The 25,065-nt window shown below is 36.8% G+C and overlaps 4 protein-coding genes across 4 annotated transcripts; 1 reads left to right on the forward strand and 3 right to left on the reverse strand.

The window, feature by feature from the left end:
• Nucleotides 1-660: 660 nt before the first annotated feature.
• Nucleotides 661-1,995, reverse strand: MONOS_7589 (putative metallophosphoesterase domain-containing protein 1). Its single transcript, XM_067877927.1, has one exon. It carries the CDS (start codon nucleotides 1,956-1,958, stop codon nucleotides 984-986), a length of 975 nt encoding a protein of 324 aa, XP_067723377.1. The 5' UTR covers nucleotides 1,959-1,995; the 3' UTR covers nucleotides 661-983.
• A 329-nt stretch (nucleotides 1,996-2,324) lies between these two features.
• On the reverse strand, nucleotides 2,325-21,003 carry MONOS_7590fu7591p (uncharacterized protein). The gene is made up of 5 exons (XM_067877929.1): nucleotides 20,847-21,003; nucleotides 20,419-20,775; nucleotides 20,325-20,368; nucleotides 20,049-20,256; nucleotides 2,325-19,904 (listed from the first exon to the last, which is right to left on the reverse strand). The coding sequence occupies exons 1-5, from the start codon at nucleotides 20,955-20,957 to the stop codon at nucleotides 2,529-2,531; spliced, it is 18,096 nt and encodes a 6,031-aa protein (XP_067723378.1). The 5' UTR covers nucleotides 20,958-21,003; the 3' UTR covers nucleotides 2,325-2,528.
• Nucleotides 21,004-21,072: 69 nt separating this feature from the next.
• MONOS_7591p (putative atypical dual specificity phosphatase) lies at nucleotides 21,073-22,733 on the reverse strand (the record flags this gene model as incomplete). The annotated part of the gene is made up of 6 exons (XM_067877930.1): nucleotides 21,073-21,891; nucleotides 22,015-22,185; nucleotides 22,245-22,310; nucleotides 22,396-22,476; nucleotides 22,546-22,646; nucleotides 22,697-22,733. The coding sequence occupies 6 exons, from the start codon at nucleotides 22,731-22,733 to the stop codon at nucleotides 21,409-21,411; spliced, it is 939 nt and encodes a 312-aa protein (XP_067723379.1). The 3' UTR covers nucleotides 21,073-21,408.
• Nucleotides 22,734-22,851: 118 nt separating this feature from the next.
• MONOS_7592 (uncharacterized protein) lies at nucleotides 22,852-24,108 on the forward strand (the record flags this gene model as incomplete). The annotated part of the gene is made up of 4 exons (XM_067877931.1): nucleotides 22,852-23,181; nucleotides 23,239-23,472; nucleotides 23,525-23,594; nucleotides 23,730-24,108. 4 exons carry the CDS (start codon nucleotides 22,852-22,854, stop codon nucleotides 23,780-23,782), a joined length of 687 nt encoding a protein of 228 aa, XP_067723380.1. The 3' UTR covers nucleotides 23,783-24,108.
• Between the last annotated feature and the right edge of the window lie 957 nt (nucleotides 24,109-25,065).

Consider the following 25,065-nt stretch of genomic DNA (forward strand, 5'->3'; position numbering starts at 1 on the left):
TAAAAAATAAATAAATAAAATATGAACAATCGATAACAGTTTCGAAAAGCACACACAACATTCATTACTAGAGATGAATCGTATAAAGGTGAGGAATGCAGGCATTCTCATTCCAAAAATTACCAAAAATGAGGCTTTTCGCGTCATTTGCTCATAAAATGCTTGAAGAAGAAGTATTTTTAATTTTTTAATAAATTTCATAATGTCTTTTCTTTCAAAATATTTTAAAGCTCCTTTTGATTCGATATGCTGCAAAAAAACATCAGATAATTATTTTTTGTGATACTCCGCTTGCAACTTTCGAAAATCCTTTGTTATAAGCAGACAAGAACAAAAATGCTTCTTTCTTCACATGTAAATTGTTTTTTGTCTTTTTAGCTTTGTATTATTCGATAAATCGTTTTTCTTTGATTGAATTATTTATGTTATGGTGCAAATAAATAAAGCTTTATCAATCAATCATCAGAAAAAAAGCAACGCATGTTATTCATATAGAGTTTATTCATTTCATTAGAATTTTAAACGAAGTTTTTTGAAGAAATTAAACTTTTATTTAATTATTTTCCAAAGATTTTGAATATTGTTCCTTCGCTTGACAACGGAACTCTTCAAAAATAAATGGGCATTCATGTTGATTTTGCGAGAAATAATTTGCAAAAATTTTTTTTAAAATGCAATTTATAAATCAGCTTATTTCATTTACAAGATAAATAATCCATCAGATTCAACATCAAGTGAAAAATGAAAAAATGTGTTTATAACTCGAAGCATTTCACTTTCTCTCAGAAAATACAGAAAAAAAGGTTCGACAATTAAAAATGAAGGAATCTTTGTGCCACAACGCAAAAAGATTTCATTTTCCTGAACTCAAAACAATTTCAACAAACAATCCTTGAAACGCAAAAACTTCAGCTTTTTCTTTCTTTCTTTTCTTTTCTTTTGAAGCAGATACCATGTTGTTGCCCAATAGGAGCTGACGCAATTTAGTTGTCAGATTTCATTTCAGTTTGATCTGGACTGGGCTCGGAAGAAGCATTCGAAGAAATCGTTGATGATGATGATTTTGATGTGGGTGCAGACGAAGACGATGGAATCGGATAGTCAAACACAATTGGCGGGTTTGTCGGCTTGTAGTCTTCATCCACGCTCGAAGGGTTGATGTAGACTGTCTCTCCATCGAAGCTGATTCCGTAGCCATCGTGGAAGTGCCCAAACACTGCCACTTTCGGGTGGATCCGCGTCCGAATCTCCTCCAGCAGATCCACATCCCCTTCGTGCGTGCCTGACGGAATTGTATCGCCTCTGCCCATCGGCGGGCCATGCGTGATGAGGATGTCAATCCCTGCTGGAACTGTCTCCCACTTCTTTTTGCACTCTTCTCCACGAGCCAAGTTGAACGCCCAATCATAAAACCACGCCTGATACGGCGACCCATATATCCGGATGCCTTCGATGCACGTCTCCTTGTCGTGCAAGTACGTGCAGCACCCTTCCAGCTTCGCAATTTCCTCCGAAGGCACAAGCTGCTTTTTGTGCCCAAATCTCTTCCATGACCGCTCATAAAACCCTGCCTCCATCGAGATGTCGTGATTTCCCGCAATCACAACCTTGTGCTTAAACGGGACATTTCTCATGAACTCTGCAAAACTGTCGTTCTCTCGGTCTTGCCCTGTCATCGTGAAATCCCCGCTGTGAAGAAGCACATCTCCCTCCGGCAGGCCTCCGCTGATGTGCCCATGCCTCCCGTGCGTGTCTGAAATACACACAAAACGCAGATACCCCTCGGGCTTTGGCTGCTCCTTCGGGTTCTTCACAACATACGGAATTGGCTCCACAAACTTTTCGCGCTTTTCCAAAACGCTCCACGCCAACGGAGTAACATCATGGCGGAACGACTTCCAGTCCAATTCTTCGTCGATGCCTGGAACCTTCTTTTGAGTTAACTGAGTCCAAATCATCAAAAGATGTGAATTGATAAAAAATTAATATTCTGTTATGGTAACGTTTGATTAATTTTTTTTTTTTTTGATATAATTTAATTTTCTTCATTATTCAGCAATAAACCACATTTTATAAATGTCCCTATTCCTTACATATTTAGCAAGTATCTTTGTTGTTATAGATGCATTTCAATTGAACAAATGTATTTAATCGTTTCAGTTGCTGTTTGGATATTCTTCAATCAATATGGAATATCTTTTGTTTTAAATAAAACTTGTCAAATGAATAAAAGAAGTTGATAAATATTATTAACTTTTCATTTTTTGTTTTTTGTATCTTTGTTAACATTTTGCTTCATTTGATGTTGTTATTTTTATTATTCGAAAGAAAATGCCTTTGTTTTGTTGAACTTAAAAAAATCATTTTGAAAAACAGTGAAAAACGGATTGAACAGAAAAACCAAAAAATCTATCTTCATCACAACAAAAACAAAAAATGGAAAAACATGAAATTTCACAACTATTTTTTGGAATTCATTCATTTTTCATTTCTTTTGTTTTTCCTTTTCAGTTGGACGTCAAAGTATTTCACAGAGAAAATAGTTTTGAAAAAGCATTTGCAGCAGAGGGTGTGGTGAAAGAAAAAGTGTATGATTCTCCGTTGAGTATTTGGTGCAGGGCAGAAATCAAATTCTGGTTGTCTGGTTGGTCAGAAACAGAATGTGCAATCAGCTGAGAAGAATGAGCAATATTCGAAAATGTGCCATTTCCTTCAAAGCATTTTTCTGTCTGTCTTTCACTCACAATCTCTGAAAAATCGCCCATTGGAAGCGTTAAGGTATTCACAGAACATTGAGAATTGGCTCCTGTCTCATTCCTGCTTGGATGCTTCCTCCTGAACAATCGAGGAAGAGGGCGACAAGCCATCGAAAGAGAGAAAGATCGATTCATCATGAGCTGAAACATCCAATGCATAGGGTTTGACAGCTTCCTCTGGCACACTCTTCTTCGCCATCTGCAGCTGTTGAAAGGGACACACGAATGCAATTGGAATCCTGTTCCACTCACCGATGTGGCATAAGAAGCTTGTCTGGAGAGCGAGGCAAGTGCTGATGGAAGAAGATGGTTGGAAACATTCTGTGGCAAAGAGTGGATGGAATTCATTCCCAAAAGTGATGTTGTGCTCAAGGCCGAAATGTCAGAAGCTTTGTGAACAACTGTTGGAAGGTGGTTGAGCGATGCAGAAGAAGAAGGAATGGCTTTTGTGGAAGGAATAAAAGTGACTGAAGCTCCTGCAATCTCCATTGTTCCCTCATTTGCTGTGCGAGACGAGCTCATTCTGCTTCCAGTTAACGCATCGTGCGCACCAGCTGAACTTGTGCCATTGCTTTCAATATTACTGTTGGGAAGGTTTATGTTTGTCTCCTTTTCATTGAAAGAAATCACTTTCGGAGATACTCGCAGACTTCTCTTCAACTGAAGAGATTGAAACTCAATCAGCTGCTTGTAAGCAAAGATGAAGACTGATTTGACATATTTTTCGAAGCAAGAAGACGAAACACCGTTGAGCAACACAGATGCAGAGCACAAATAAGAAAGAGTCAGTGGAGAGAAAGAAGCGAGAAAAGGAGATGACGATGAAGGAGAAGGAACTGCTGCTGATGAACAAGAACGTTGTGAAGAATCAGCAGGAATTGTTGAGTTGTTTGATGGCCTCAGCAAATTCACAAGAAGTGAACAGGAATGGAATGAAACTGCATCACTGACTCGTTTTTCGTTCAAAGTGGAAGCGATTGTGTGAATGTTGAAAGAGCTAAAAATGGGGTGGAGATTGCAAACAGGAGAAGACTGGATGGAGGAGGACGATTGATGTGCTTTCACAGAAGTCTGAATGCAGTTCGAGATCTGCTCTCCAACATTCACACTGGAGAAGGAATTCGAACCCAAAAGACTATTTTCTTTGTGGAAGGAATGAGAAAGAATTGGAGGTTCTTTTTTGGCTGAGAATGACGAATCAAGAAGAGACAATCTTTTATCCAAGTTGCTTTCAAGGTTTGGTGGTCTGTTGATGAACGATAGCAAACGATAACCGAGGAGAGAAAGAGGAGAAGATGAAGATGAGAAGGAAGAAGAAGAATTCAAAGTAGATTTCTGTTCAGGTTTATTCATTTCGGTGATTGAGATGAAAGAAGACGCAGTCAATATCACAAATGGCAGTTGAGACACAATAGTTGAATTTGAGTTGAAGTTATGATTCGAATCATATTTGGAGAATTGAGCAAACTGGGCGAAAGGAAATGGATGAGAAAAAGACGGAACAACAACAGGAAGAGTTCGATCAGCATGAAAGGCAGAAACAGGAAGGAGTTTGAATGGGGAAGATGGAAGTGATGGAGAAGGAACTGTCACAGATGAGCTTGTTCCGAAAGATAAGGCGCTTAAAGAAGATGAAGGAGGAGAGAATGATGAGAAAGAGGATGAAAATGAGGATGACTGCAAAAAACTCTTGTTCAGATTGGATAGATTGCGCACAACTCGTGCAACTGGAAGCGAATACAGCGATTTGAGGTGAATGGCTGTGCAAATAGGACTGCTTGCATCGCAAGAACTCTCAGAGATCGATGAGATATTCGATGTTTTGTGCGAATTTGCATATTTTTTATCTTCAACTTCGTTTTTAATTGCATCTTGCTTCCCTTCCATCTTTGCTTCCGAATGCGAGCAATTTCCGCGTGCAAATGAAACATGCAGCAAAAAAAGTGAGTCTGAGACTGTTGAGCTTCTCTGCCCAATTCTGTCTTTATCTGAATGCTCAACGAAACCGGAGGAATTGGAAAGCTTTGACTGTCTATTTGACACAGATGGCTGATCAAAAGAGAAAGCATTTCTCGTCTTCTTATTATTTTTGCCACTGATGCTGTTGCCATTGCCACCTTCATTGCTATTTCCTTTTAAGTTGATTTTATCCTCCTGCCAATCGTGCAAGTGCTTCTCGATTTTCACAACGAAAAATGAGTCTTCTTCAAAACTCTTTTTGATCAATGCATACGATGTGTGTATTCTTGTCAGCACTGATAAATGCGCCCTCAAAAAGGAGCGGAAGCAGACAGGACATCCAAAGAAATCAATGAAACTCGACGGAACCACAAAGCGGCGCAGAAGAAGATACGAAAGCGAAATGGGCTGGCTTCGCATGAATGGCCTTGAATGAGATGAAAAATGCGAGTGAAATCTTGTGGGTTTGTGAGAATCTCCTGAAAGTGCAGTAGCTTTCAGTCTATTTTGTGGAACAGAATGATCAGTTGTTGACTCAATCTCTTTTCTTCCTTTGCTTCCTCCACCTACCCTTTCCATCTGCCCACTTTTCTGTCTGTGCCAAACATCTTCTCTTTCTCTCGCACTTTCTCCAAATCTTGTCTCATATCCCAATTCTCCCATCCCAAACACTGGCGGAAGCCGTGCCTGATGCAGCTCAAAGGGAAGTGAAGGGACACACACAGCGTCTGTCACATAAAGTGCAATCAGATCGATGGACGAGGCAAAAAGGCGAGTCTGTTGCTGATGGAAAGAATGAGATAGAGCAAATGAGGGAGAAACCATTTTGTTGGAAAACAGTGCGGGAAGCTGAGAAAAGAATGGATCGTGCAAAAAATCAATGAAGAGAAGAGGTTTGCGGAGATGTGAAGAAGAAAAAGAAGAAATATTTGAAAAGAGGAGAGCAGAGGGATGAGAAGAGTCGGAAAAAAACGGAGCGTCAATAAGCGACAAAGCGTTCTGTGTTTCTCTGAGATTCTTCGTAGATGAATCAGAATAATCGCTTTCTTCTTCTTCTGCTTTTCCATTAACTTCTTTTGATTCTTTCGTTTTCAGCTTGCTTTCTCCAATAGCCTCAGATCCACTCTGGCGGCGCGCAAAATAAACTGGAGGAAATGAATTCCTCTTTTGCTGCGCTTCTGAAGAATCAGGCGAATGAAGCTGGGTTTGTGATAACTGCATATTGTTGAGTGTTTCTGGTTTCTGACTCTGGCGGAGTGGAGAAATGGGGCGATATGATGAAGATGAGAAAGAGGAAGAGGAGGAAGAAGAAGGCAACAAAGAAGAAGCTGAAGAAGAAGGAGAAAGAGAAGACATTCTGGGGAAACGAAGAAAAGATGATGAAGAACGACGAAGAGATAGCTTCCCTTCTTCTTTGAATTTTGTCTCAATACGAGAATGAAGAATTGGTGAAGGAGAGCCCGTCTGGCTGTGAATTCTTGGTGAAATCCTTTCAATTTCACTTCTTCCATTTGTTTCAGAATTATGCGAATTAAAAGTTTCACCAGGTGAAAGCAAAACCTGCTTGTCATTCAAAATGGAAGGATTGTTGCATTCATTAGCTTCTGAAATGTTGATGTTGCTGCCTTTGTATTCTCTCACTGCTAACACTTCAGAAATGTCTTGTTGTTGTTCCGATGACGAATCTGAAGTGAATGATGATGGTGTTGATGAGAAGGATGTTGAATAATAAGAGTTATAAGATCCATCTGTTTGTGATTCATCAATTGATAAAGAATAAGATGATTGCAAATCGCTATCGCTTTCATCACTTTGAGAGGAATATGAATCGTCTTCTGAACTTTTGAACAATTTTTCACCATCTGAAATATCTGTGCTGTCATCGCGTGTGATGAAATGAGTATTTTGTGTGACGAGGTCATAGTTATATCCCTCGTCCACATCTTCATCACCCAACGTGGAAATCGAACTGGAAAGATCATCCAAAGACATTGAATCTTTTCGGGTTTCCTTCTTTTTTCTGTTGTGGTGCATTCGTGAACCATTGTTTTGGTCATCTTCATAAGGAGAATAAAACATCGTGTGTTCGATCCTGCCGAATGCTGTTGGATCAAAAAACAGATCATTGTTCTCCTTCGCATTGTATTCTTCGAATACGCTATGTTTCGGTGTGAAATACAAATCTTGCTTAAATTTCACTTCTGTCTCATCCTCAATCTGATGTGAATTCTTCTTTGAAAGTGTTTCTGACAATTCACTGTTGCGTCTGCTGACAAGTTGATCCCTCACTTCACTTGATGATTCCACATGTGGAAGTGGCTCAGAATTCGGGTAATAACCTGGATGTTTGTGGAAATTATATTCATTGTGATGATGATGATGATGATGATGATGCCTATGTTTGTGATGTTGTTGTTGAGAGTTGTATTCAGTATCGCGTGAATGAGAATGAGATGATGACATCCTGTTGTGAATATGGCGATTGTTGTGTGAATGTCTGTGATTGTTATGATGAACAAGATGATGAGAATTTCCTTCCTTTCTCTGTGATTTTTTCACCTTCTTTCTGAGATGCGATGGCAAAAGCGAATAAACAAGAAGTTCTTCATCTTCTTTTCTTTCTTCTTTCTTTTGTTTCTTTCCATTTTTCCCTTCTCTTCCTGATGATTCATTTGCACCATCAAATTTTTCTTTCAATTTCTCCTTTTTCTCCTTCTCCTCCTTGCCCATGGCATAGAATGAAATTGTTTTCAGCTGCGGAACAAACCCATGTGGAACTTCTTCATTCAAATTCGCTTCTATTCGAAGCTGCTTTTTCATCTGCCGATATTCCATCGACTGCTTCTGACTCGCCAAATAGGAGAGAACAGGAGGAAGATGGGTATCTTCCTTCTGTTCCGTTGCAATTGGAGGAATAAACATTGACTTCCTTTTCGAAGAAGATGACGATGACGACGATGAAGGATTGGTTGATAGAACTGAAGGTTTCGCTTGTTCTTTCGGCTCTGCCTGCACTTTCATTCTTTCAAGCTCTGCGAATTCATCTGCTTGTCCTTTCACCACCGAAAACAGAAGCTGCCTGAGCGGAACATTGTTTCTCAAATGCGACAAGAAATGAGAATCCTTCAGCAACTGAGACAAATCTGTGGTGTGTGCCAGTGCAAACAGTCTGCGAAGAAAGAGAAGATAATCAAGATTCTTCGCTTCTTCCTTGGAGTTTTCTTGTGGACTTGCTGCGCCGTTGGGAACATTGTTTGCTTCTGAGCTTCGGGAAGAAGAGTGTGAAAGGCCGCTTTCTATTGAGTTGTGCGAGCCATATGAATCAAGAGATCGTTCAGAGGAAGAAGTGATATTTGAAGCATTTGATACATTTGTGACCGTTGTTGCAACAGATATGACAGATTGAATGGATGGAGAAAGAAGACGGAGTTGTGAAGAGGAAGGAGAAGAAGAAAGGGAAGAGAGAGCGGATGATGTGTGCGGAATGGAAGATATTTCTTGTTGAGATTCGCTTCGAAGAGGAGTTGGAGAAAGAGAAGGGGAATTTTGTGACGTGTCAGTCATATTGGATGAAGAATATGAAGTTGAATAAGCAGAAGAATGTTTTGGCATTTCTGGCTGTACAAGTTTATCTGTTGTGTATTGCTTCTTCAGAATAGACGGAACAAGAACAGTTTTCGTGTTCAAAAGCGAAGAATTTGCGCTTCCAATCGTTTGGCTTGTTGAGGCGGTATTTGTATCTGCACCTGTTTTCGTTCTGTTTGCTTCTTCAATTTCACTTTTCTCCTTTTCTGCTTCCTTCTCCTTCGACTTCTCCTTCTTTGCTCTCTCTTTTTCTGCCATCTTCTGCTGCTTTGCTTGACTTGTCCATCTGTCTGTCACTTTCAGAGACTTCAGTAATATTTCCATTGAAACATCCACTTGTTCATATTCACTGTTTTCCACATGAATGATTGTTGTTTCTTTCTCCTTTTGCTTCTGGCTCTGTTGGAGTTGTTCTTGTAGTTGTTGAAGCTGGTTAAACAGATAATCACTGTTTCTTCTCTTTCTTTTACTCTCATCTTCCTTCCCTTTCCCTTTCTGCTTCTCCTTCTGCTTGGGTAGGAGTCTGTGCATAACTGGGCACATTCTCATCACACTCGCCAGTCGAGCTGAAAATGTGTGGATGTTCGTGTCCTTCGGCTGCAGCCCCATCTTTTCCATGCTTTCGGCATCGGTGAAGAACAATGAAACACCATATGAGAAATCTTGCTCACTCAAAGATGATAAAGGATAGGATGAAGAAGGAGAAGATGACGACGATGATGAATTCATTTGTTGTTGTTTATAATCTGTTTTATCTCCTTTTGTCATACCTGACTGTTCATCCAGTGGCAAAGCAGCCAAAACCTCACTCAAATTGCTCTGTTGCTGCTGCTGCTGCTGAAGCTGTTTAATAGCATCATTCACTGCTTTTTCTCTCATCACGTTCTCATTCAAATCCTCTTCTTCTTCCAAAAGTTCTGTTCCAAACACTTTCTTCTTCCTCAGTTTCTTCTCGTCTGCTTCACCAGCCAACATCTGCACCATCACCTGCGACACATTCAAACGACGGAGGCAGCAGATGGCATAGTCGAGGGGAAGAAGAGAAAGAGGAAGGATCTTTTCCAGAGAGATATCATCTTTGGACAGAGAAAAGGAAGAGGAAGAAGAGGAAGAGGAAGAAGAAGAAAGGGGAAGATTGATAAGAGGTGTGTGAGTGAATGGGTTGGATTCAAATGGAGCAGACGAAACAGAAGAAAAAAGGAGTGAGGAAGAAAGAGGAGAAGAGGAAGAAAACGAAACAGAAGTTAGCTGTTTTTGAGACAAAGATGATTCGATGGTTGTTTGTTGGGACTTAATTGAGTTTGAAAGAAATGATCCATTCACTTTTGAAGGTTGAGAGGAGAAAGAAGCAACTGAAGAAGAAGAAGTGAAAGGAACAGGGGAAGGAGAATAAAAAGGAGCATCAGCATCTTCAACAGACAGTATTGGAATATCAGTTGAAAAGGGAGAACTTAAAGAAGAAGAAGAAGAGGTTTGATTGCGCAGTGGAGAAGAAAAAGGATCAGTGATTGTTTCTTGTGGAGAAGCCACAGGATCGAATGAGGGTGGAATTGATGAAGAGAGAGAAAGAGGGGCAAGATTGGGTGGATTGGAAGGAGATGTTGATGAAATAGCAGGATTTGTTCGAGGATTCAAATTTGAATGAGAATTGACAGAATGCAAAGTATTTGACTGAAAAGCGGTGTTATTTCCATCTTTTGACTGGATTTGTGGAAAATCAGTTGATTTTTCTGTTTCTTTTGTCAATTGCAAAGAAGATTTGCCCATTGGTATTTGCTTCTGCCTTTCTTTTTCTCCCCTTTGTGAGTCTGGTATTTCAATTTGATTTGTTTCTTTCTGTTGTATTTTTTCTGTTTCGATCGTTTTGATCGCATTCAAAGCTGTTTGTGGTTTTTCATTCTGTTCTTTTTCATTGTGTTTGTGCGTCTTTCTCTTTCTTTCTTTCATGTTCGTCTTTCTCTTTGAATGTCCATTGTTTTTGATTATTTGTTTTCTCGCTTTCAATTCAGGAAGTTTGGGAATGATTGGCAAAAGATACGATTTCATTGAAGTCAAAAGCGCTTTTGAGGAAGAAGAATAAAGAGATACCAAAGAAATGATGTTTGACAGAAAGAGGAGAGAAAATGGAGAAGAATAAGAGGTTAATAACAATTGCCCCAAGCAAATGAGATAATGCATGGAATAAGTATTGTTATTGTTGTTGAATGAAGGAGATGTTGAAGAAGAAGAGGAAGAAGAGGAAGAAGTTGATGATGATGACAAATCAAAAGGAAAAGTCAAAAGATCGATATCTGAAAGTGAGCAAAGAGCTTTGTATATTTCATTTGGCGAAATGGCATTTTCATTGGAAGATGAAACTGAATCAGAAATCTGCAAAGAAGATGATGAAGATGAAGAAGTTAATGAAAATGGTGAAGATGATGGCAATGATGATGAAAATGATGATGTGGATGAAGAGCAACAAGATGCAAAGGAATCTTGAATTATTTCCGCCCAATGCGGTACAAGCTCATTCAAGTCATGCCAAACAGAAGAAAGCAAAGAAGAGGAGAAAACAGGAGCGGAATATGAAAAAACAGAAGGCTCAGTGAAATTAGATGGAGGATGTTGAATGAAATCTCCTTGATGAGGAATTTGTTGCTGAAAAGGAAGAAGAAGATTTTGATTATCAAGTTGATGAGGTTCATCCGATTGAAAATTATTTGATAAACCAGATATTTCTGATGTTTTCAATGAATTTACTGTTTCTTTGGCATTAATCGGTATAACATGCAATTTTGACTTAGCATTTTGAGCAGGTTCGATTTGTGTTGTTTTGCTGCTTCTTCCTCCCAGCAAAAGAAGAGGAAAAGAGCAAAATGCAACCGCTTTCCCAATTTTTGTGAGAGAAAAGACAGAAAAAATGTTGAAGTTATTGTCATTTTTAGGATTGCTGTTAATATTATTATAATTCCTCTTATTGTTCTTGTTCTTGTTCTTCTCTTTCCTCTTCTGAAATTCTGATTCCATTGCAGTGAGAGGAAATTCATTGGGATTGGAGAAAGGAGAAGGTGAAGGTGAATGGGAAATCGAAAGAGAAAGAGAAGAGGAAGGAGGAGGAGGAGGGGAAAGAGAAAGAGAATGAGAAGATGGTGAAGAAGAAGACAAATGTGATGGTAACGGAGAGGGAGAAGGAGAAGAAAGTGAAAGAGAATGAGGAGAAGAAGATGATTGCTTGGAAGAAGAGGAAGAAGAAGAGGAAGAAGAAGAAATAATAGAATTCTCATTGATTTCATTCACATTTTGATTTCTATTTGTTTTTTCGGTCATCTTTTCCAACTCCTTCTGCTGTTGGATTGATCGATCTAATCGGCTTTCTTTGCGAATTGAGGCAATGTTGAAGACATCATCTTCTTCTGATGGAAGAAGAAGACGAGAAGAAGAGGAGGAGGAAGAGGAGGAAGAAGATGAACGAATAAATGGAGAATTGGATGAAGAAAAGGGAGAGAAAGAAGAGGAAGTGGAGGAAAAAGGAGGAGGAGGAGGGGTTGAAGGATTAAAAGAAAAAGACGAAGAAGAAGAAGAAGAAGATAAAGGAGAAGAAGAAACAAAAGAATTTTGCGTTTTATTTGTTTGACTTCGTATTGGTGATTGCATTTGAGACAGTTTTGTTGGTGTTGCAGGGCGAGAGAAGGACATGAGAGTGAATTTTGTCTGTTTTGGTTGAGAGAAAGAGGAGAAGGTGAGTGGAGATGAAGAAGATGATAATGAAGAAGATAAAAATGATGATGATGATGATGATGATTGAAGAGATTTGAGAGGAGAAGAAGAAATGAAAGGTGAAGAAGAAGAGGGAGATGATGATAGCGATGACAAAGAAGAAGAATGAGATAAAGAAGAAGAAGAAGAAGAAGACTGAATAATCGGCTTCAGCATCAATGACGTTGTGATAGAAGAAGGACGATAAGCAGATTGGAGCACTTTGTGTGTGGAAGAAGGCGAATGAACACGAATTGGCAAGGGAACAGAAGATTCTAATTGTTTCTCTCTTTCTCCTTCTCTTTCTCTTTCTCCTCTTTCTCCTCTTTCTTCTTCTCTTTCTTCTTCTTTTCCTTTTTCTTTCTGTTGTTGCCTGCGTCTTTCAAAAGAACGGTTTTGTGGGGAAAACACGGAGAAATACGGAGAAATAGAATTGGAAGAGAGGGGAGAAAGAGGAGTAATCAAGGAATGGAAGGAAGGAGAAGAAAGAGAAGAAGAAAGAGAAAGAGAAGAAGAGGGAGAAGAAGGAACAAATGAAGGCAAGAAAGTGAAGTTATCAACAGAATAAATAGAAGATGGAGCATTTTGCAATGGAATTGTGCTGATACAACGATGAGTGTTTCCCGTTTGAAGACATTTTTTGCAGAAGCGGTGCTGAAAATGAGGGGCAGATGAAGAAGGGATGGGGAGAGGAGGGAGAGGAAGAGAAGAGGAGGAATAGGAATAGGAAGAAGAAGAAGAAGAAGAAGAAGAAGAGTCGAAAACATTCGATTCTTCATCTTTCAACACGATCTTCTTTTTATTATTTCCTTCTTTCAATTCACAACTCTCTTCATTTGTTCCTTTTGTTCCTTGTTCTCCATTTTCTCCATTTTCTCTATTTTCAATATTTATTCCATTTATTCCATATATTTCCTTCCTCTCCTCTATTTCATTGTCATTTGTGCTATTCAATCTGATTTCACTGAATGGATATTTCATGTTGTGTCTGACATGAACAACTTCCCATTTGAAATGGCATTCCATCTTCTCTTTCAGCTTGTTCATTGGCCGAGAGTAGGAGGAGGAGAAGGGGAAAGAGGAAGAGAAGGAAGAAGAAGAGGAAAGGGGGGAAGAAGAAGAAGTGGAAGAAGAAGAAGAAGAGAACGAAGAAGAAGAAGAAGAAGAGAACGAAGAAGAAGAAGAAGAAGAGAACGAAGAAGAAGAAGAGTTTTTGTTGAATGAATAATCTACTGATTTCACAGCATTTGATTGTTCATTTCTATTGACTTCTTCTATTCTAAAGAAATTGTTATTGTTTTTCTCTTCTTCTCCTTCTACCTCTTTCTTCTCTTCCTCGTTCTTCTCTTCCTCTTCCTCTTCCTCTTCTTCATTAGTCCATCCATCAATAGAATCATATCTCTTCTTTGAATGAGGGAATTTTGATTGCATTGCAATATCATGTTTCATCTGCTTTTCTTTCTCTTCTTTTCGCGAAATAACAGCTTCTATGGAGGAAAAGTTGTTTAATAAGTCAATGGATTTGAGAAGGGAAGAAGAGAAAGAGAAGGAAGAGAAGGAAAAGGAAGAAGAGGAAGAAGAAGAAGAAGAAGAAGAAAGAGGAGAAGAAAGAAGAGAAGGAGAAGATGAAGATGATAACATTGATAATCTGTTGAGAAGGAGAGGAGAAGGAGAAGAGGGAGAAGAAGATGAAGAATGAAGTGAAGAAGAGGGGGAAGAAGAGGAAGAGGAAGAAGATAAAGTTAATGAAGAAGAAGAAGAAGAAGAAGGCAAAGAACTAAACTTCATTGAACCATCATCAATATGATCAGTAAAAGATTTGTTCGATTTTGAATGAGCTTTTGAATAAGCTGTTAATCCGCCAAACAAATTGATGTTGTGAGAAGAAGTGAAAGAATTAGCAGGCATTGGAACATCATCGTCTTCTTCTTCTTCTTCTTTTATTTCTTCTTTTTCTCCTTCTTTTTCTTTTTCTTCTTTTTCTTCTTTTCTACAATTTCTTTCAACAAATGCCTTAAAGTTATCTTCATCGAATATCTGTTCATTTTTTCCTTCTTTTTTATCACTTTTTCTGAAAAATTCATTCAAAATTGTCGAAATTTGCTCTTTTTCATTCGTTTTCTCGCTTTTTTCGACAAAACATTGGATTACTTTGAAGTCTGGGCTTAATTTTATCACCTTTGAATGAGTTATTGATGAAGAATAACAAGGAATGAAGGGAGAGGAAGAGGAAGATGAAGAGAAAGAGGAAGAGGAGAAAAGAGAAGAAGAAAGAGAAGGAGAAAGAGAGAAAGAGGGAGAAAATGAAGAAGGTGATGATGAAGATGATGAAGATGATGATGAAGTTAATGATGATGATGAGGAAGAAGAAAAAGAAGAAGAAGAAGAAGAAGAAGAAGAAAGCAAAGAAGAAAGAGGAATAACATGAAGTTTGTTGAAATCACATTTTTTATTTCCTTTTTTGCTTTCTTTCAGCAGAGCAACAGATTTTCTTCGATAAAAGTTGATTAATTCTTCGTCTCTCAGATATTTTTCTTCCTCCTCTTCTTCTTTGTCTTCATCGTCATCATAATCATCGTTACTATTATTGTTATTATTGTAAAATTCTTCTTCTCTTTTTCTTCCTTTTCTTCCTCTTCCTCTTCCTCTTCCTCTTCCTCTTCCTCCTTTTCTTCTTCCCTTTCTTTCTCCTTCTTTTCCTTCTTCAAACCCAAATTTTCTATTCCTTTTCACAATCTTATAAACAACACACGGAAATAACGAATTCACATATTTCATTCGAAAATCACAATTTCCCATCAAAAGAAGGAAAAATGAATTGTTTTGAATGAAAAGCGAGAGAAAAGAGAAGAAATGGCGTGTCCAGCTTGTTTTGAGTGTTTGGTGCATTTCTTTGGACAACTGGACAAGAAGAAGAGAGTCTGCTAACGAAGGGATGGGGGAAGAGGAGGAAGAGGAGGAGGAGGAAGAAGAAGAAAGAGAAGAGGAGGAAGATGATGGAGAGAAAGAAGGAGAAGAAGAAGATATTTGTGAAGATTTTGAAGGAGTTGAAAAAGAAGGAGAAGAAGAAAGAGAAGAAGAATGAAAAGAAGAAAGAGAAGGAATTTGAGTATATTTGCCAAGAGAAGTCTTTTTAACAGCAGAAAGAAGAACAGAAACATTCAAAACAGAAGAAGGAGAAGAAGAAGGAGAAGAAGAAGGAGAAGAAGAAGAAAAGGAAGAGGAAGAGGAAGAAGAGGAAGAAAGAGAAGAAGAAGAAGAAGAAGCAAGAAGTTGAGCAGGAGTTAAATGAAGAGCATTCAGAAGAGGAGCAAATAAAACTGATTGGAGAAGAGGTTTAGATGAATTATTTCTGAATGAAGAAGAAGAAGAAGAAAAAGAAAAAGAAGAAAGAGAAGAAGAAGGAAAGGAAGAAGAGGAAGAGGAAGAAAGAGAAGAAGAAATGGAATGCGTATGGAAAGAAAGAGAAGAGAAAGGTGATATGAATGAAGAAGGAAGAGATGAATGAGAAGGAGAAGAAGAAGAGGAAGAAGAGGAAGAAGATGGAGAGAAAGAAGAAGAAGAAGAAGAAGAAGAAGAATTAAATTCATCAGAAAGAGAGAGAGAAGAAGAAAGAGAAAGAGAAAGAGAAAGAGAAAGTTTAGAAGGAAGAATTCCGAATGTGTCATCTTGGAAAGGGTCAAGCAAATAAACAGGGCGAGAAATATGAACACGAAAAGAAGGAAGAAGAAAGAAGGAGAAGGAAATGGAAGAGGAAGAAAGAGAAGAAGAAGAAGAAGAAAGAGAAGAAGAGGGAAGAGAAGAAGAAATGTTATTGCGGGGGTTGAAGGGGGAAGGAGAAGAGGAGGAGGAGGAAGAAGAAGAAGAAGAAGAAGAAGAAGAGATTAATTGAGAAGAAGAAGAATGAATTGGAAAAGAAGGTGATTGTGATAAAGAATGTGAATGTGAAGGAGAGGAAGAAGAAGAGAAAGATGAAGAAGAAGGAGAACGAGAAGCAAAAATTGGTGAATTGGAAGAAGATGAATGAAATGAAGGAGAAGAAGAGAAAGAGAAAGAGGAAGAAGAAGATGGAGAAGAAGAAGATGATGATGAATGTTTTGATGTGGATGAAGTGGATGAAGTGTGGTGAATGTTGAGGAGAGGCTGAGGTGTTTGAAGAAGATTCAGATTGGATGAGAGAGAAGAAGAAGAAGAGGAAGAAGAAGAAGAAGAAGAAGAAGAAGCGTTATTTTGAAGATTTGAAACAAAACTTGTTGTTTCTCTTCCTTTTTCTCTTTCTCTTCCTCCTCTTTCTTCTTTCTCATCTTCTTCTCCAACAATTTCAACTTCTTCTTCTTCTTCGTTGATCACCTTCAGAACAGGAATATTCTTCAGAACTTCCTTTGGAAGAGAAGAAATTCGAGTTGGAAGACGAAATTGGCGAGAAGAAGAAGGAGAAGGAGAAAGAGAAGAAGAGAAAGAAGAAGGAAAAGAGGAAGAATGAGAAGAATGAGAAGAAGAAGGTGAAAAAGGAGAAGAAGAAGAATTAGAAGAAGAATAAGAAGCAGAAGATAACTTTCTTAATGGCATTTCATTAGCTTCTTCATAAAACACATTGAAAAGTTCTTTTTCTGTGCAAATTTCTGCCGGAAAGAATAAATTTCGCTTGGCCCATTCTAATTTTTGAGTTGTATTTGTGTTTTTTGTTGAAGTTTCATTTATTTCATTATCTTCTTCTTCTTCTGACTCTTCTTCTTCTTCATTGTCTTCTTCATTGTCTTCTTCTTCTTTTCTCTCCCTTTTGTCAATGTTTTTATCATAATTATAATCATTATTCTCTTTTTCCTTTCTTCCTCCTTCTCCTCCTCCTTCTCCTCCTCCTTCTCCTCCTCTCCTTCTTCTTCTCTTTCTCTCCTTCTTCTCCTTCTTCTTCAGCCTCTTCCAAAATTCTTCTCTTGTTATTCCTTTCTCTTCCTTCATAAACCCATCGCTCAAATCATATTCTATTTCATTCGTTTTTTCCCTTTTTGTCCGTTTTTCGCTCTTCCTATTTAGTCCATCATTATTGTTATTATGCTCTTCTTCATTGTTATTATTCTTTCTGGTTAAAATATCAAGAAGTTTTGTGGGAAGAGAAGCAAATGGGGAATTATAAGTTATTTTTCTATCAAAAGAAGAATTTGTTAATGCTTCTTCTTCTTCTTCTTTATCTTCTTCTTTTCCCTCCTCTTCTTCTCCTTCTCCTTCTCCTTCACATCCCATTCCATTTCTTTCTCCTCTTCTTTTTCTCCTTCTCAAATAATTTCTTCTCAATTGAATTCTTCTTCTCCTTCTTTCTTCATCAATTTTCCCTTGTATCTGCCTTCTCCACCTCCACCTCCTCCTCAACGTCGCATCTTCCGTGTTCTGCTGCTCCAATTCAGTCACCACTTGGTTGTTTTGCACTTCCAAAATAAGCATTTGCAGTTTCTCTTTCTCCATTGTGATAGTTAAATCAGTCATTTCTCTAATTCTGAGAGAAAGCTGAGGAGGAATTTGAACTTCGGCTGAATTGAAAGTGAAGAGAATGGTTGGATTGAGGCGGAAAAGAGGAGTTTGGATGGGATAATAACGATGGCGATGATGATGATGATGATGATGATGAGAATGATGATGAAGAGAAAGAGAAGAAGAAGAGGAGGAGGAGGAGGAAGAAGAAGAAGAAGAAGAAGGAAGAAAATGGTAATTTTGATTTTGATGAATATTGTCATTGTGACGATATTGAATATGTTGAGAAGTATGTTTGTTTGAGAAGGAAGGAGAAGAAGATGATGATGATGAAGGAGAAAGAGAAAGAGAAGAAGAATTAAATGAAGAAGAATTAAATGAAGAAGAATTAAATGAAGAAGAAGAAGAAGAAGGAGAAGAAGGATAAAATGATTGAAGATGATTGTTCATAGGAGAAGCAGTGCTGTCAAGAGGATAAGGTTGATTGAAATGCTGAAATTTTCTCTCATTTGAATGAATGGATGAATTATTTGGCGTATTTTGGATGGAAGAAGATGAAGGAGAAGGAGAAGGAGAGGGAGAAGAAGAAGGATAAGAAGAAGAATGAGGAGAAGGAGAAGAAGAAGAGGAAGAGGAAGGAAAAGAAGAGAGGGAAGAAGAAGAAGAAGAGGATGAAGAAGAAGAAGAAGAAGCGAAAGAGTAAGTAGGAAAAGAAGAGGAGGAGGAGGAAGGAGAAGAAATAGAAGAAGAGGAAGAAGAATGAAGAGAAGAACGTCCAATTGGCTGAGGAGAAGCAAGAGGCATATTCTCATCAGCAACATAAACACATTCATTGTCAGATGAAGAAGAAGGAGAAGGAGAAGGAGAAGAAGAAATGAAAGAAGAGGAAGAGGAAGAGGAAGAAGAAGAGGAAGAAGGAGAAGTAGAGAAGGAGGAAGATGAGGAGGAGGAAGAAGAATGAAATTGAAAATGTGGTGGAGAAGGAGAAGGAGAAGGAGAAGGAGATGAAGGAGAAGGAGAAGAAAAAGAAGGAGGGAAAGAAAGAGGGAAAGAAGGGGGAAGAGGAAGAGGAGAAGATGAATGCAAATGTTTGTTGAAAGAAAGGCTCGAAAATTGAGTTTTGAACGAAGAAGGAGAAAGAAAAGAAGAGGAAGAGGAAGAGGAAGAAGGAGAAGAAGGAGAAGAAGAAGGATTTGAAGATGAAAATGAAGAAGAAGAAGAGGAGGAGGAGGGAGAAGAAGAAGACACAATTTTATTCGAATTATCATTTGTTTCAGAATGTATTGATTTCCATTCATTTCCTTTTTCTGCTGCTTCATTTTTGTTTCTTTGATCATCTTCATTAAATCTTTTATTTGTCTTCTCTTTCTCCTCTTCCTCCTCTTCCTCTTCCTTCCTCTTTCCATTTATTCCATTCCCTTCCTCTCTTTCCTCTCTTTCAATTTTCCTTCTTCTTCTCTTTCTTCTTCTTTTCCTTCTTTCTCTTCCTCTTCCTCTTCCTCCTTCTCTTCCTTCTTCTTCGTATTTTGAATAAGAAATATCTTTCTTCAAAGGCAATGAAACAGACCCATCGAGAAAGAGAGAGACATAATTAGAGCGAAAAAAGAGGGGAACACAATGATTGGACGAATGAGAAGGTTTAGTTGAGAAGGAAGAAGAAGAAGAAAGAGAAGAAGAAGAAGAAATGGAAGAAGAATATGAAGATGTTGATGATGATGATGATGATGATGAATTTTTGTCTTCTAAATTGCTATTTTCTTCATTTTCTTCACTTTCTTCACTTTCGTCTTCTTCTTCTTCTTCTTCACTCTCCTTTTCAATAGAATCATCAAACACACGTTTCTCATTCAAACTTCTTTGTTTCTTTGAAGAAGTTCTTCTTTTCAATGAAGAGGAAGAAGAAGAGGAAGAAAAAGAAGAAAAAGAAGACAATGAAGAAGAAGATAAGGAAGAGGAAGAATGAGAAGAAGAAGAAGAAGAAGAAGAATGATAATTCGAAGAACGTTTCAATACAGTGCTTGCTTCGATGTCTGAAATGGGCAAATCCAAAGAAGGAAGCAGAAAAATACTGTCTTCACTCACTTTTTTGGTTTTTTTGTTTTTATTTAATTTTTTGCCTCTTCTCTTTCTATTTCTTTTATATTCCATTAGTTTTTCTTTCCCTTTACCATCATTTTCATCAAAATCGTCATTGTCATTCTTATCGTCGTCATCATCATCTTCCTCCTCCTTCTCCTCTTCTTCTTCTTCTTCTTCTTCTTCTCTTTCTGAAGGACGAAATGAAGAAATAGGCTCGTGTGAATGAATGACTTCAATCTGTGCTGGATGCAAAAGAGGGTTTAAGCGCAGGAGCTCAGCCACTTCTTCGTTGGATGCCTTTTTTGTGTCTAAACTCAGCCACTTGGAAGAGAGGGGGGAATAATTATTGATGATGATGATGATGATGATGAAAGAGATGGTGAAATATTATAAGTGAAAAACAAATAAATAAAAGAGAAAGAGAGAAAGAGAAAGATTAGCAGTAACACAAATAACACATCATACATCTCGTGTCTCAAACAATGCAAACACAGCTAGTCTGAAGCGATTAGTGGAGCAAAGTGGATTGCCACTTAATAATAGAGAAGTCAATGGCAACTTCTTGATGATCTCCAAATCTGCAACAGATTGAAGGCAATTGCTCCTCAAATCCAGCACTTCTAATCCTTTCATCATTTCCAGTCCATCAACAGAACTTATCGAGTTATGCATCCTGGGAAATGAGGGGAAAAAAAATATTGAAAAATGAGTAACAGCAAGAGCAATGCAAAAATAGCAAACAGTGATAAATTTGAAACGTTTCCTGTTTTCAAATCGCGTATTGACTTTTAAACAAAAAGAAGTTTTCAAAATGAAAAAAGAAAAAAGTGCAAACTGCAAGAGAATTGAAACTGAGATCAAGAGTTGACAAAGATATTAAATCAGTGAGATCTGTAATGACTTCCAATTTGTTATGACTTAAGTTTAAGTATGTTAAGGATGACAGAGATGCAAATGCGCTCTTCAAAGACGAATCAATTCGAGTTATTTTGTTGTTTGAAAGGTTTAAACGTTCTAATTTGCTCCATTCTTTCCCATTTGTTAATGCTAAATTTGCAGATCTCTTGTTACTGCAAAATTGATAAAGTAAATATTCAACTGTTGATAATGACTGCTCAATTGATAATTCTTTCAAATTGCAAGAAACAGAACGAAGATAAAGAATTTGGCTACCAGACTTTAAGCCAATTATCTACATAAATAATTAAAGAAAGGCATCATCATTTATTTCATTTAATGATTTCAATAATTGCAAAAACGAACGTTAAGTGACTTCAGATAAGGAAAATGCTCCAAATCAACATCACCAGCTGGGCGCGTAATTTTTATTTCATTGAGTTGAGGTTGATTTTCTGTCTGGGTTTTCTTTGACATTAACTTCTTCAACAGAGAAGAAGAAACGATTTATTCTGATCCCCATGCCATAACATGATTCAATTCAAATAAATTTTTTGTTTTGATTAACAATTTAAATTTGGATGAAAATATCAAAATATCTTTTCAGTATTAGAGCCAAAAAATGAAACAAAATGTCGTTAATTGACTTGATATTTATAAAAGATAATGAAGACTTTAAAAGAATATGCAGTGAATATGGATAAATTGAAACATTGCATGTCAAAAAGGATTAGAAAGTTCTAGCATTAACAACTGCTTGACAGGAATACAGGCAATTAATAAGATGAAAGATAGAAAACATAACGGTTTGACAGAGTCACTTCATGAATAAAAATGAAGCATAAAGACATGCAAAATTTCGCCAAAAAAATAAATGTATATTTGTATTTGTATTCCAATAAATAAAAAACAATAAAAATAGTAACATCTACTTCCGTGAAACCTTCCGAGGATCCAAAGAAGACGACGACGACGAAGAAGAAGAAGAAGACGAAGACGAAGACGAAGACGATGGGGACACAGCAGCCGTCTTCGCCACCGGTGCAGCCGGCTGCTCTCTTTCTGCTCTTCCGCCCGAAGACGCCTCGGCCGGCGCGTCAGACGGCCTCACCTCTGCAATCAGGTCGCACAGCGGGTGGTACGGCGTGGCCCCGACGCCATAGCGCATGCAGAACGAGCGCAGTGAGTCCGGGTGTGCGGCATGATATACACGCGCCCCGGTCAGCCAGTTCCCGTCGCAGCGCCGCACCGTCTCCATGAACTCGGCGGGAGGGACAGACGGGAAGATAATGTTGATCATGTACAGCTGGTAGTCCAGAAGCGTCATTGTTGGCTTCCACGGCTCCGCGGAGTCGCCTTTTCGCTGCTGGTACAGGCGCTTCTCCAGCTCGATCAATCCTTTGAAAAATGGCTGTGGCAAATGAAGTGTATTTTGAAATTTTATTTAAATTTGTTGATTAGCAGTTTTGTTTTGTTATGAAGAAATAATTTTTTTATTAATGAATAGATCTATAAATTGAATAATTATCCATACAGTAATTGGAGCTGCAATGGGATGCTTTGAAGATAATAAATCCCATGCTTGTTTTAATGACATTCCGAAATAATCCATCATATGAGCAAGGCAAATGGTTGATGATCTACTCATTCCAGCTCTACAATGAATAAGTGCTGTTCCTTTTGAATCCTGACATTCGCGTAAGAACTGTGTTTTGAAAATAACAAACTCAACTTTCTTTTTAAAAAAATAATAATAATTAAAACATTCAGTGCGTCCGGCCACATGCTTTCAAATTCTATTGTTGAAGTTGCGATATCAACAACTGGTATCTAAAAATATCAATGTAAAAGCAATTTGGAGAAAAAATAAACATATAATTCTTCGCAAAAAAAGAACAAAAATGAAGTTCAAAACCCAAAGTCTTTGCATTCCTGGTGGAAGTGCGTCATGGAGTTTTGTTTTCAGAACAGACACGATGTGAGTTATTCCCAGAGACTATTTTCAAATGATGTGCATCAAAACATAACTGTATATAAATGTTGTATAAATATAAATGAAGATAACCTTCAAATAAGAAAGATCACTGGCTCCTTCCAGATTGGACATAAAAAGTTTTTGAGGAATTATTTCGGATATAACAACACCAGGCATTCTTTTCGTTTTGGCTAAATCATGCAAAAAATAAAAGTGATCAAATATAAAATAGATTCAATACTTTTGGAATCCTGACGTGCGATTATCGGCCTACTCATGTGATTCTGAGAATTTTGTTTAAACTTATGGGTATTTTTTGAGAAATGGAAAAAAAGAATGATCGGAAAGATCAAAGAAAATTACTTAGCCTTTTTCTTTTAAATTGAAAGGTTTATAATGGAATTGTCACCAAAGGAAATACGGATATTGGAAATAGCATTGGATTCAACTGATACATTCGGTGAGAAATTTAATTTTATACGGAGTAGCATCGATCCAATAAAATCCTTACCGTTGGCAATAGCGATGTCAAATATTATTACCGAAGAAACTACTTGTGAAAAACATAAATTTACAGCACTTTTTATGATAGTTTATTTATATCCAAATTGTCAATTGAAAAAGCATCCATTTTATTACATATTTAACAAAATATCTTTACTTGATGGAGTTAATGTTAATTTGAAGCTTTTCCAGAGCCTATTGCTGACAAAAGAATATGAGAAAGTGTGGAAGTGCTTTCATTAAAATTTTTGTCTTTTGCGATATTTATTTACTCCTTAGATTGCAACTTTGACTTTCGAAGAAATTAACCAGCAAATCACAAAAAATCCTCCAGAAGCTGTTGATATTCCACTTCTTGATTCTAATGAGAGTGGAGAAGAGATAAAAACGCCGAACGATATCGAATACTATGATCTATACTCTTTTCCTTCGAAAAATTGTTCTAATATTATTCAAAAAGATAATTGGATTCGTCCGATTCCAATAAGTTACAGCTTTCCTTTGCTTCAATCTGTGTGTATAATTTTTACAAATTGAAATTTTCATATTGGTATTTATTTATCAGTTGAAATGGCTTGATTTAGATCTTCCATTAGATCTTCGTTATGATGAAGGACTTGGAATTTCTCTAACAGGTTTGCTTTAATTATTATATTTAGAAATTAACTTTTTCATCAATCATTATATTGAATCTTTTTTTATTTCAAATTATAAAATTTTTGAATGAATAATGCCAATTACGCATGTGTTGGGAAATGTTTGCACTACAGAAGAAAAAAAAGAAGCTCCAATTTCATCTTCTTCAGAAGTTCTTCAAAAATGAAAAGATTATGCTTATTTTAGAAAATTTTTTGCTCCGAGGTTGAAAAAACTCGAATAGAAGTATTCATAAGTGAATCCGATACTGAAAACTTTTTTATGATTAAATCCACATGTGCAAATAGTTATTACTTATGTCATTGATTGCGGAAGCTATTGGTGGACGTTTTATCTTTTTGAAATCTTTTTATAGATTATAATTTTTTTCTGAAGACCAGATTTTGTTATAATTTTTTTTCTTTGTTTTAAGTTTCGAATTGCTTATTTTGTGTTTTGTTGTTTCATAGAAAATAAAATTTTAAATAATTATGGAATGAGATACGAAAAGAATTGTTTTTCTCTTTTTAAATATACCACAAATAATTTAAAATGAGAATTTGGCAAACTTGAAGAATTTCTGATCTTTTCAAAGATTTTGTGCAGAAACGTTTTTACATGAAGAAGAAAATAAAAATTAAATTTTTTTTCTAAGGATAATAAATGTGTATTGATCAAAATAATTGCTATTACAGTGAAGCTCGGTTATAATCACCTCGGTTGTAATCAAGACCGCGAATAATCACATTTTTTCGTGCATCAACAAATTTAGCTTTTTTATAGTCTAAATTTTTTTGAATAGTTCCTTTTGTTTAATTGTCTAATATAACAAAATTTTCATATTTTGATCAAATTTATGTTCACAATTATGAAACTTCACAAAAACGGTATTGATAACATTCTTTTGGATTTGTTTCCATTTTGGTGAAGTTTCTTGAGTAGGAACAAAAAATTGATGAAAATATCAAATTTTTATTTAATTAGAAAATTAAATAAAGGAGCTTTTCAAAAAAATTTTGACATATGTGTAATTTCATCGGTTATAATCACACTAAAATCGTGAATAATCACAAATTTTGAAAATTAATGGGTATTATTATGTCTATTTTGAAATATTTGCAGAAATGAAAGTTGTTTTTTTCTGCTTTATTATAAACAAATGGGTGATTCTTTTTGAAAAGTCACAAAAGTTTAATTTTCATATAAATCAAAATTTTCATATTTTGATAAATATTTTGTTAACAAATATCAAACTTCACTTAAATGGAATCTATAACTTGAAAATCCTATTTCAAACATTATTGAGGAGATTTGTGAGCTGAAACAGAAATTTGAGCATTATATGAAATTTTTGATTTATTTGAAAATTAAACATTTGCGACTATTCAAAAAGAATCACCCATATATTAGATGGAAAATGTGATTAATGATACAGATGACGAAAACGCCCCTTGCATTAACGTTTCAATG

Source organism: Monocercomonoides exilis (assembly GCF_001643675.1).
Source record: "Monocercomonoides exilis strain PA203 chromosome Unknown scaffold37-1059404, whole genome shotgun sequence".
Taxonomy (NCBI): Eukaryota; Preaxostyla; order Oxymonadida; family Polymastigidae; genus Monocercomonoides; species Monocercomonoides exilis.